This window comes from Vitis vinifera, chromosome 6 (genome assembly GCF_030704535.1).
Source record: "Vitis vinifera cultivar Pinot Noir 40024 chromosome 6, ASM3070453v1".
Classification (NCBI taxonomy): domain Eukaryota; kingdom Viridiplantae; phylum Streptophyta; class Magnoliopsida; order Vitales; family Vitaceae; genus Vitis; species Vitis vinifera.
The window spans coordinates 19,147,615-19,160,462 of NC_081810.1; the positions used below are offsets into that span (position 1 = coordinate 19,147,615).

At 32.7% G+C, this 12,848-nt stretch overlaps 1 protein-coding gene across 1 annotated transcript; it reads left to right on the top strand.

Moving 5' to 3' along the window:
• Nucleotides 1-7,743: 7,743 nt before the first annotated feature.
• Nucleotides 7,744-12,443, top strand: LOC132253890 (uncharacterized). Its single transcript, XM_059737234.1, has 2 exons — nt 7,744-8,085; nt 12,360-12,443. Exons 1-2 carry the CDS (start codon nt 7,744-7,746, stop codon nt 12,441-12,443), a joined length of 426 nt encoding a protein of 141 aa, XP_059593217.1.
• The last annotated feature ends 405 nt before the right edge of the window (nt 12,444-12,848 follow it).

Consider the following 12,848-nt stretch of genomic DNA (forward strand, 5'->3'; position numbering starts at 1 on the left):
GTTAATAAATAAATATTGGTAAAATTAACGAGTTAAAGGTTATCATGAATCTCAACTTCTTGTATGTTGAAGAATTATTTTATATTTAAGACCTTTTATAAAATAGATTTTTATTTTTTATTTTTTATTCTTTTTAATAGTTAATGGAATCACGTCCTAAATGAATTTCAAAGTAAAAATGCATTAGGTAATTAAATTCAAATTACATTTTTTGAAGAGTAGACTTGTAGTAATTAAATTTAATAAAGAATACAATGGTATTTTTCGTAAGACAGAAAATCATAAGTTGAGTATAATTTATAATTGTGGAATGTAAAATAAAAACTAGTATTTTAATTTATTAAAAAAAAAATGTGTGGTATTTCAAATTTGTTTAATAATAATAATAATAATATATAGAAGGAATGGAGAACATAATAGGGGCGTTCGTAGAAGGGAAAGTGTCGTTGGCCTTCGACCGATCGTTTGGTGGCCAAACGACTTTCATTTTGTGTGAGATTTTAGAAGAACACTCTATTCAACATGAGGAACATATGAACGTAGTCAGATTTTGATTTCAACAGTTAGATTTTCTAATTTGAGGTAAGGTGGTTTAATCCTAAAACTTTGATTTAATATTTTAGTTTGAAAAAAATTTATATATTGTGTTGTTGGGAGATAATAGATGTTATTTGTATTATTTGAAGTGTGATTATGATTATTGATAATTTTATTTTGTGATTTACATATTTTTTTTGGAATAATGATAATATTTAAAATGATTTAAATATAGAAAAATAGTTGTATTGAGTGTTAGAAATTATATATTGAGACTGTTGAGAATAAATAAAATTAAAGTATAAATTGTGTTTCATTGATATTTGAATTATTGAGAATTTTCTTTGATATTTGGGATGAGATAATTGAAGAAAAATTGTTGTGTGGTTGTTGGAAATTATTAAGCTATTGGGAATAAATAAAATTTATGTGACTAAGGTTTAACCCATGTTTCGATAATATACGAATTATTTGTGAATTTTCTTTGATGTTTGTAGTGATTAAAGTGGAGAAAAATCGTTGTGTGAATTATTGAAAATTATAAAACATAATTGGAGTAAATGTAATTATGCCTTGGAAGAAAAAGAAAAATTGAAGAAATGGTTGAATTAGTAACTTTAATTTTATAGGGTACTCAAAACATTTCCAAGTTCACAATCTAAAAATCTCAATCTAATCATTGACATTCAAAATATAAAGTGAAAGAACATTGTTTAAAACAATTTTCAAAATAATTGGTTTATGTTGACTTATGCTAGTGTTTTATGAAAGAAAATACTACATTATTGTAATAGCATAAACAATATTTATCTCAATAATTTGAGTCATTACACTCTCAACGGGAAAATAATATATCCAACTCATAAGCAGATTGTTTTGGCACCTCTAGAGAATAAGTTCAGAATTTATTGTAATGTCATCTTCACACATCAGAGATGGACATGGATGAAGACCCTCAATGAAGAACTCAAGGCCATTTACAATACTAACATTGAGTAGTTGCATTTTTCACAAAAGATAGTTTGATCTATCTCATCGTATAGTTAGGACTTGGTTTAGTGATGGAAGTGGTAGTGCATGGTAATTTTGAGAAATTGAAGACAAGGTTCCGATCGAGATTGAGGAGGACGAAACCATTGCCACCATTGTTGAAGAGGTAAAAGTTTCAACAAAGGGCATGGTTGACCATTGCACCTATTATACCCAAGGAGGAAAATATCGCGATATGTCATCCAAGCAAACTTGCCCTTGGTATATATTATGTACTAAACTTATATATACTTAAACTCATTATATAAAGAAAATATTAAAAGAATATTTTAAAGAGCAAATTAATTATAATTATTTTATAATTAAATGCAAAATTTTCTTTTAATTGATTACCAAAAATATAAAAATTATATAATTTTTTTCATAATGTTTTTATATCATTAATAATTAATTAAATATTAAAAAATTATATATATATCATAATTTATTTTATATTGTTTAATACAATTGAATTAAATGGATCATAATTTTAATATTAATATATATTTTAAAATTAGACATATTATAATCAATTATCATAATATTAGATGTAATTTAATAATAAATGTACACTCGATGCATACAATATTATTATCAAATATAATAAATCATGTTATACATATATCAAATTTTTCAATAAAATAACTTTAAAATGTCTATTATACTTCTAATTATATTAATATAGGGTTTTTCTTACATTTTCATGAGTTTTTAACAATTTTAAGATTACCGCTATTTTTTTTCCAAAATATCCGCCGATATATCCGATATATTCGTAAAATCGATGTACCGATATATCCGTGATTACCGATATTTTCATCCTTGATTATACCATGTAAAATAAAAGTATAGTGGTTTTGGAAAATACAATGAAACAGAGTGAGTTTGATTTTTTATTTTTTTATTTTTTAACAAAATAAAATGTTGAAAAAAAGAAGTAAATAAAGGAAGATATATTAAGAGTCAATTTGACATTACTTTTAATGAAAGTGTTTTTATTGTAAGTGTTTTCTTCTACAACACTTCTGTGAAAAACACTTTTATGAGAATTTTAAAAAGTGATTCTAATAGTATTTTTAATAATATATTGCATAAGTATAAAAACATTTTTAATAATAATAAATTACTAAAAAAGGATATTTATTACAAAAAAAATATTATAATAAATAAAAACTTTTATTAAAAAAATATATAAATATTTAATTGTTAAAAAAACTCAAAAATTATTTTTATGAAAATGAAGTGAAAGAGGAAGAGGAGAGTAAGAAAAAAAAAAAAAGAAAGTTAAAGGGAAATGGAGGATAGCGAGAAAATTTATTTTAGGAATATATAAAAAAAAATGAAGTATTTTTTTTTTAAAGAAACACCTCTCAAGTGCTTCTCTAAAAAACACTTCAAATGTTTTTTAAAATTTTCATAAGTGTTTTTCAAAATATTATCAAACATATATTTTTTTTATCTTAAAAAAGCATTTAAGTGTTTTTAGGGCTAAAAACACTTCTAAAAAACATTGCCAAATGAGCTCTAAATTCATATTTCCTTGAATTTATATTTTTTTGAATTTATATTTTATTTTCTCTCTATGAATTTTCCTTTATTTCAAATATAAACTATATTTTAAAAGGTTAATTTTATTTACTTGCCTTAAGGTTTTTGTTAGATACACTTAATTATCATTTATTTGAAATTTTATTAAATATCTTTCTTATCCTTTTCATTTCTTAATTGCCATGTACTCGATAAAATCAACTTGAAGGGAATTAAGCCAAATTCCCAACCTGTGAGAAACAAAAAATAGAGAAAACACAAGCTAAAGAAAAAGAATCACACGTACAAGACAATATTTACGTGGTTCGGCAATTTGTCTACGTCCACAGAGTTACAAAAATATCACTATTATCAGGGAAGAATACAGAGTACATCTTGTGGCTACAATATTTTCTCTCTATATATAACATAGCAACCACACCACATTAAAAAACCCTAATTACAAAAGGCGGTTCCACAATGGGTTAAACGGGCCTATCGGCCCAAGCCTTCACTTCATGGACTAAGCCTTAGTAAATCTCCTATTAAAAAACCATACAATATTATTCAGGTCGGGTTGTCAAACCGAATCAAACAAAACTAGGCTCCACAAAGCCCAACAAAATCAATCTTATTATCATCCTTACTTCTTGAACCTTGGCTTAAAACTCCAACTTCACACAACATCTAGTATAAATTAAGAAAGGACTTATTAAAAGTAGTAACATTCTACTTTAGTTTTAAAATGTTAACAAAAATTAGAGGAGAATGAACTAAAATATACTGAATTTAAAATCAAGCTAACAGATTAGAAACCATTTGAAATCTCACGTGATTAAATAGCTTTCTTGTAGTCTGACAAAGGAAAGAAATTACTTGAAAAGAATGGCAAAATCGAATCGCATCTTATGAACTATAATCACATGATTTCTAGACTTAGTGCATCCATTGCCAAGAAAGATGACGATCATATCACCTTTTGTAATAATTCAATGCCTCTTTTTGTAAAGCCATATCATAAATATAATGAAATTAAAAGGCAAATTAATCAATCAAATAATTAAAATTTAAAATTTACATGGCAGTAGGTGAGGGAATTGTTCAGTTAAGAATGAAGAGAGACCACACTCGAGGAAATATTATTGAGGGCATTGATGTTGACTTCCCATATTCACACCTAATTAAAAAGGTGATTAAGAAAATAAACAAAAACAACCCAAAAAGAGTGAAAGATATATTGCTAGGAAAGATTGTTCAAAATGATCCCAAGTTATAAAAATGAACTCTTTCATTAAGATGACCTTTTTGAATACTTTTATCCTTTTTTGTTTTTTGTTTTTTGTTTGCCTTCAAAATTATAATCTTTCCTTTATTTATGTTATTTTATTTACTTTATCATTTTTTTTTCTAATTTTTCATTTATTTCTTCTACTTACTTTTTCTCTTCTATGAAGTCTCATTATAACTTCATCTTTAACTTAATCTCTCTCTTACCCCATAATTTCATCTTTAGTTTAGTCATGTCTTATGAAGCTAATTGTATTTTCCTCCCTAACTTACTCTCTAAGTTGTTAGTAATCCTTGATCTCAATTCTTTCTCGTACTCCATTTTTATTTTCATTCAAGGTGCTCATTAAAATTACACAAGGGCTAAATTTAAATTATAAGAGTTAATTTCAATTACATTCCCTCAAGTTTTGGCTTAGATACACCTTACCTCAACTGGTTTGAAATTTCATCAATTATCTCTCTTATTTTAAGTGAAAGGGGAGGTGAGTAAAATTAATAAATGAAAAGGTAAAGGATATATTTGATGAAATTTTAAATCAATGAGCGAAAATATATTTAGCTGAAACATCATGGAAAATGAATTAAATTAACTTTATACAAAACTTAACTGAGATTAAATTCTTGTAAAGTTTCTCACTTAATCTATCATGAGATTATGTTCAAAATCATAATAGTGATGAGATCTCAAACTTCATATCTTAACACAGTCAATTGAACTTATCTTGATGAGTTTGAAGTCTCAAAATTGTTTTGAGATCCCTAGCTAGAAATAATCGCTAAAGCCCTTAATTTTTTTTATTAAAATGTCTGTGAGCTTGATTGAGATCAATTTGGATTACTTTTAGAGATTCTAGAGGAATTTAGAAGAATATATAAAGGAAAAAACTTAGGGAAGATGAAAAGTGTTAGTTAGAGCAGCCTTCTATTGCACCAAAAGAAGTGGGCGCACCCTTCTACTATGCCAAAAGGACTTGACGCATCTGTATAAGTATGCTAGGAAGGAAAATAAAGCAACAAGCCGACCTTTGACTTGAGAGATGGAGAACCCGTAAGCTGAATACACGTTCACACGTTCTCACTTCATGATGTGGTCCAACACTTTGACCACGTCCTCCACCATCTCACTTCCGCTGCGGTTAAGGAGCACGTTCCACCAACTGCTCAACATGGTGGCAAGAGCAACGTGGTTTGATGGAAGCCACTGTTATAAAGTTTTCAGAAAATGGTCCCGAACTCACTCTGCTATTATCTTCAAAAACACCATCTAAAAAAGAGAGATTAGAGTTTGGAAACCAAAGGTTGAATCGATTCCAGCAACTTGATCTGATGGCTGGAGGTAAGTAGACTACAAGTCTTTTACAGATTGAATTCATGTTGTAAGTGTTCATTGAATTGTTTATATGCATTATGAACTGGTTACATTTGGTATCAGAGCCATTAAAACCTTGCCTCTGCCTTGGTATCTATTTTGCACCAGAATTGTTTAGTTAATGTTTCCTTTTCTGGTTATAAAATACAATCATACAGTATGCTTGAGAGGAATATCCGTTTTATGATCTCTCAATTACTACTTAAAAAAATTAAAATACCCATGCTTGCCGACACCACAAATGAAGGATCATTGCTACTGCCACTGTAGTATAATTTTAATAAAGTCGGCTCTGGATGGTGAGCCTCCACCCAATCTATGAGCCATAGCTTTACTTGAAAGAACCCATTTGCCAAACTTGGAGATCGACTTCTCCAATTATCTCCAATGAAAGCCACTATTCGGCGACTTTCCGACAGAAATCCTGCATCATTTCCGAAGTGGGTCTGCCTCCGGTACACCCATTTCCAAAGGTGACCATGATAAGGGCTAAGGAAGCAATCTGGTGGGTGTTTAAGAGGCCATTGTCACTGTGAGTCATGCAAAGCTTTCCTGAAGCGCTGCCAGGCTGTTTTGCGGCTGAAGCATGGTGTTGCCTGTGAGGAGAGGCGCTGTCTATCTGGTGCATTTAGTCTCCACCGTCATTGCCTCAATTCTGCCATGGTCAGACTTGGACTAGCGGCGGTGGATTTGGTGCCGGAAAAAGCGGCAACAGTGGCGTTCATCCGCTGGTGATGCAGGCTGCTTGAAAGGCACTGCGTGGGGTTGTTCTTGCATGTGTTGCAGACGGCTCCATAGCTAGCTAATAATGGTGCAATCCATGTGGGTGGCGGCGAGTACGTGGCTACCAGTGATGAAGTAGTCCATGGGGTGGCGGAAAATTAGGATGGTGGGTTTTCGTTGCAGTTGATAATAATAATAATAATAATAATAAAAACTAGAGAGAGATTGAGTTCTGCTAAGTTTTTGGGCCTTGGTATAAGTGACTTTTGGGCCTATGAAGCTTATTGCATGACAGTGGCCCATTTTACTGAATTAAGGGGCTTTAAGTGTTGGGCTATGGGTTAATTGTTAAAATTGGGTCAATTTAGGTTCTTATGGCCCGGTTTAAATTATTTTTTTGGGCTTGTAACTGATTGTGAAATTTGGGCCAATTTAGGCAATTATGACCTGTTTGAAATAATTTTATTGGGTTTAGGCATCCATTCATAATTTGAAACCTTTTAAATTATTCTAAATTATATGTGATTTTTATACATGCAAATTAAATTATTTATTTTAATTTATATGTTTGTATGTGTAAAAATATAGCCTAAATTTAGTTAGATATATTAAAATTATATCATATAGTATGCATGCAATTGTTGCCTAAAATTTAGTTAGATATATTAAAAATATATCATATAGTTTTAATGTCCAGTGAATCCATATGATTTTTTAAATAATTAAGGAATAGCCACAACATCCTTCATTATATAAAAATTATATATTAATAAGGATCACATTATGGACATTAATTGTAATTAACTATATAAATATGATGATTTTACCCCACAGGGTTTTCATTATGTTTATATAATTAATTAGGATAAAATATTAAAATTAATTTTTCCTAATTTACCCACATAAGTTATGAATAATTAATTTAATAGGTTTATCATAAAGATTATAGACAGAAAATATCAAACTATATTCATAATAAATTTCATAATTCAATAAAATAGTTTGATAAAGTCTATCATAAAGATAATTAATCTGATTGAATTAAAGATTTAGCCTACGGGCAATTTTTAACAAAATTAGATTCAATTTTAAGCATGTTCTACATTGGTAAAGCATGAATTTATATTAAAGCCTCAAATTTTTTAATAAGCTTGTAATCCTTTTGTGCAGTTTTACCTAGCATATCTGATATTCGTTGTGAGGTTCCCGAACTTAGAGGAGATAACTTTAAGATATGGAAGGAGAGAATTCTTCTTCAATTAGGGTGCATGGACATAGATTATGCTATAAGGAAAGATGAACCACATAAGATCATTGATACCAACACACTTGAAGAAATATTATTGTACGAACACTGGGAGAAATCTAATCGCCTTAGCGTGATGTACATTAAGACAAAAATCAGTGCTGGTATACGTGGTTCAATCGAGCAACATGAGAATGTCTGTGAATTGCTAAAGGCTATTGGCGAGCAATTCGTCACTTCAGATAAAGCCTTGGCAAGCACCCTAATTATGAAGTTCACATCCCTGAAGCTCACCGGTATAAGAGGTGTGCGTGAACATATCATGGAGATGAGGGACATTGTGGCTCAATTGAAGAAACTCGAGGTAGAAATGTCTGAATCTTTCTTGGTGCACTTTATCCTTAACACTCTTCCACCTCAATATGGACCTTTCAAAATCTCTTACAACACACATAAGGATAAGTGGTCTATTAATGAATTGATGACCATGTGTGTTCAAGAGGAAGGAAGGTTATTGATGGAACAGGGAGAAAGTGCCATGCTGGTGATGCAAAGGAAAGGAAAGAAAGGAAAATCTCAAGCTAGTCAGAAAGGGAAGCAACAAATTCCTCCCAAATCTGACATTAAGAAAGACGAAAAGTGTTTTTCTGTAAAAAAAAAGGACACGTGAAGAAGAAGTGTCTGAAATTTCAGAATTGGCTTGAGAAGAAAGGTAACCCTACCTCATTTGTTTGCTATGAATCTAATATGGTTAATGTAAACACCAACACATGGTGGATTGATTCTGGATCTACAATCCACATTTCAAATTCCTTGCAGGGTATGCAAAACTAAGGAAGCCAATGACAAGTGAGCAATTCATCTTATCCGGAAACAAGATGGGCTCGCATGTGGAAGCAATAGGGACATGTTATTTAACTTTATATGGTGGTTTTATTTTGGAATTGCAAAGGACCTTTTATGTACCAAGTTTCTCACGAAACTTGATTTCAGTTTCTAGACTTGTACCGTTTGGATATTCCTTTCATTTTTCAGAAACATCTTTCAGTTTGATTTATAAATCTGAATGTGTTGGGAATGTTATCTTGTCTGATGGTCTTTATTGTATATTATTACAAAATGATACCGCTCATAATTCATTACATGTCCAAACTGGCATTAAGAGATGTGTTGTAAAAGAGGATTCCTCTACATTGTGGCACCAGAGATTAGGTCATATCTCCATAGATAGAATCAAAAGATTGGTGAATGATGGGGTACTTAGTACTCTAGATTTTACTGACTTTGAGACTTGTGTGGACTGCATTAAGGGTAAGTAGACCAATAAGTCAAAAAGAGGTGCTACTAGGAATTCCAGCATACTAGAGATCATACATACTGATATATGTAGTCTTGACATGGACTCTCATGGTCAGAAATACTTCATCTCTTTCATAGATGATTTCTCACGATACATGTATCTCTACATATTTCATAATAAAAATGAAGCTTTAGATGCCTTTAAAGTCTTCAAGGCAGAAGTAGAGAAACAATATGGTAAACAAATTAAGATTGTGAGATCAGATAAAGGTGGAGAATATTATGGTAGATACTTGGAAGATGGACAATCACCTGGGCCATTTGCGAAGTTTCTTCAAGAGCATGGGATTGTTGCCCAATACACCATGTCTGGTTCTCCAGACCAAAATGGTGTAGCAGAAAGAAGAAACCGAACTTTATTGGACATGGTGAGGAGTATGCTTAGCAGCTCAAAACTTCCTAAATTCTTGTGGACTGAAGCACTTAATACAGCAGTGTATATATTAAACCGAGTTCCAACCAAGGTTGTCCCAAAGACGCCATTTGAGTTATTGAAATGTTGGAAACCGAGTTTGCGACATATGCGCGTTTGGGGATGCTCGTCTGAAGTGAGAATTTATAATCCACAAGAGAAGAAACTGGACCCAAGGACTATTAGTGGGTATTTCATTGGATATGTTGAAAAGTCTAAGGGGTACAGATTTTACTGTCCATCTCATAGTATTAGGATTGTGGAATCAAGAAATGCTAAATTTCTTGAATATGACTTGGTCAGTGGGAGCGATCAATTTAGAAACATAGTTTCTGATATTGATCATACAGAGTCTCAACCTTCCACTTCAAGTGATAGATTGTTTATTGTTCATAACACCCCTCAAGTACAATCGGGTGTAGAACGAACAATCACTGAAGTTCAACCAGTTGTTGAAGTTCCACAAGCTGTTGACAACATTCCAGTAGATCAAGTTGATCAGGAGTTTCCTGATACTTCTGGACAACAAGTTGAACCTCATACTTCCTTAGAAGATATTGGTGCAACCTTAAGAAGGTCTACTCAAACTAAGAGGTCAGCAATTCCTAATGATTATGTAGTGTATCTACAGGAATGTGACTACAATATAGGAGCCGAAAATGATCCCGAATCATTTTCACAAGCCATGAGTTGCAAAGAATCAGAATTGTGGTACAATGCCATGAAGGATGAGATGAGTTCCATGAAGTGCAACGATGTTTGGGACCTTGTTGAGTTGCCTAATGGTGCAAAAACCATTGGTTGTTAATGGGTTTTTAAGACAAAGAAAGACTCATTAGGCAACATTGAGAGATACAAGGCCAGACTTGTTGCAAAGGGGTTCACTCAGAAAGAAGGAATCGATTACACGGAAACTTTTTCTCCTGTATCTAAGAAAGATTCCTTACACATTATATTGGCATTAGTAGCCCACTTTGATTTGGAATTGCAACAAATGGATGTGAAAACAACATTTCTTAATGGAGAGCTAGAGGAGGAGGTTTACATGAAACAACCTGAAGGATTCCCCTCTAGTGATGGTGAGCAATTGGTTTGTAAGCTTAAGAAATCCATATAAGGTTTAAAACAAGCATCCCGCCAATGGTATTTAAAATTTCATAACATAATTTCTTCATTTGGTTTTGAAGAAAATGTTATGGATCAATGCATATACCTTAAGGTCAGTGGGAGTAAAGTTTGTTTTCTTGTTTTATACGTGGATGACATCTTACTTGCAACCAATGATAAGGGTTTACTTCATGAGGTGAAACAATTCCTCTCTAAAATTTTTGACATGAAGGATATGGGTGAGGCATCTTATGTCATTGGCATTAAGATCCATAGAGACAGATTTAAAGGTATCTTAGGTTTGTCTCAAGAAACCTATATCAATAAAGTTTTAAAGAGATTTCAGATGAAGAATTGTTCACCTAGTGTTTCTCCTATAGTGAAGGGTGATAGGTTCAATCTGAACCAATGCCCGAAAAACGATCTTGAGAGGGAACAAATGAAGAACATTCCATATGCTTCTGCAGTCGGAAGTTTGATGTATGCTCAAGTCTGCACAAGGCCTGACATTGCATTTGCTGTTGGAATGTTAGGACGATATCAGAGTAACCCAGGTATAGACCACTGGAAAGCTGCAAAGAAAGTGATGAGATGTCTTCAAGGAACCAAATATTACAAGCTTATGCACAGACGAACAAGCAATTTAGAGGTAGTTGGCTACTCAGATTCAGACTTTGCTGGCTGTGTTGATTCACGTAAATCAACATTTGGATACATTTTTATATTGGCCGGTGGAGCTATATCTTGGAGGAGCGTTAAGCAGACCATGACTGCTACTTCTACTATGGAAGCTGAGTTCATATCTTGTTTTGAGGCTACTTCACATGGTGTATGGCTTAAGAGTTTCATTTTCGGGCTTAGAGTTATGGATTCAATATCTAGGCCATTGAGTATATATTACGACAATTCAGCTGCAGTCTTTATGGCAAAGAACAATAAAAGTGGAAGTCGAAGCAAGCACATCGACATTAAGTATCTAGTCATAAGAGAACGTGTTAAAGAAAAGAAAGTGGTTATTGAGCACATTAGCACTGAATTGATGATCGTTGATCCTTTGACTAAGGGCATGCTACCATTGAAATTCAAGGATCATGTAGTGAACATGGGACTTAGTTCCCTTATGTAGTTTCTATTGTACAAACTCTTATTATGATGTTTTCTCATATTGATGCGCACTTTTTATTTAATTTTGAGAAAATTCAACTTCATTGGACCAAGAATGAACATAGGGTTTATTCATTAAGTAATATTGCCACATAAAGTATAATGTTAAGAAATGAGTACACTGTAATACATGGAAGGTAACACTCGTTAAATAGAGAACTTATCGCCATGATTCATGTATTTGTTACTTAATGGGACAATTGATGGACTAAATTAGGACATTAGGTTAAAGGTGTGGACCAAGTGGGAGAATGTAAGCTGAATACACGTTCACACGTTCTCACTTCATAATGTGGTCCAACACTTTGACCACGTCCTCCACCATCTCACTTCCGCTGCGGTTAAGGAGCACGTTCCACCAACTGCTCAACATGGTGGCAAGAGCAACGTGGTTTGATGGAAGCCACTGTTACAAAGTTTTCAGAAAATGGTCCCGAACTCACTCTGCTATTATCTTCAGAAACACCATCTAAAAAAGAGAGATTAGAGTTTGGAAACCAAAGGTTGAACCGATTCCAACAGCTTGACTTTTACAGATTGAATTCATGTTGTAAGTGTTCATTGAATTGTTTATATGCATTATGAACTGGTTACAGAACCCTCTCCCAGACTTAACTGGCGCACCTTTTAAGTGCGCCAAGGAAAAGAAAGAGTTGTGGCTCAACCCCATCAAGGATTGATAGGCATACTCTGTCCACTAAAGATTAAATGTGTTAGCACATCTCTTATCTCCCTCCATGAACAAATGGCGCATTTAATTATACATACACTGTAAGCATTGGGCTGCCTATCCGATGGTGCAATTCAAAAGCTGTGGCACGCTTGGTCAACGTATGAGAAGCATCCACTTGCATCCAACAATCTTGCATGGGTGGGGCACACCCAACCTAAGTGTTCTCGAAGTTTGGATGGTGTTGGAGCTGTTCTTTCCAAACTTCCAGCTTCTTCTTGTCTCACGTTCACCTGCAATGCAAGGTTTACCCGGTGAAGCCCCGGGCAGACACCTCCGATGGTTAAGTCTGTTGGAGTGTGATAAGCCAACTTCTTTTTAATTTTTCTTCTTAGCTGTGTTCTTATACATCTCT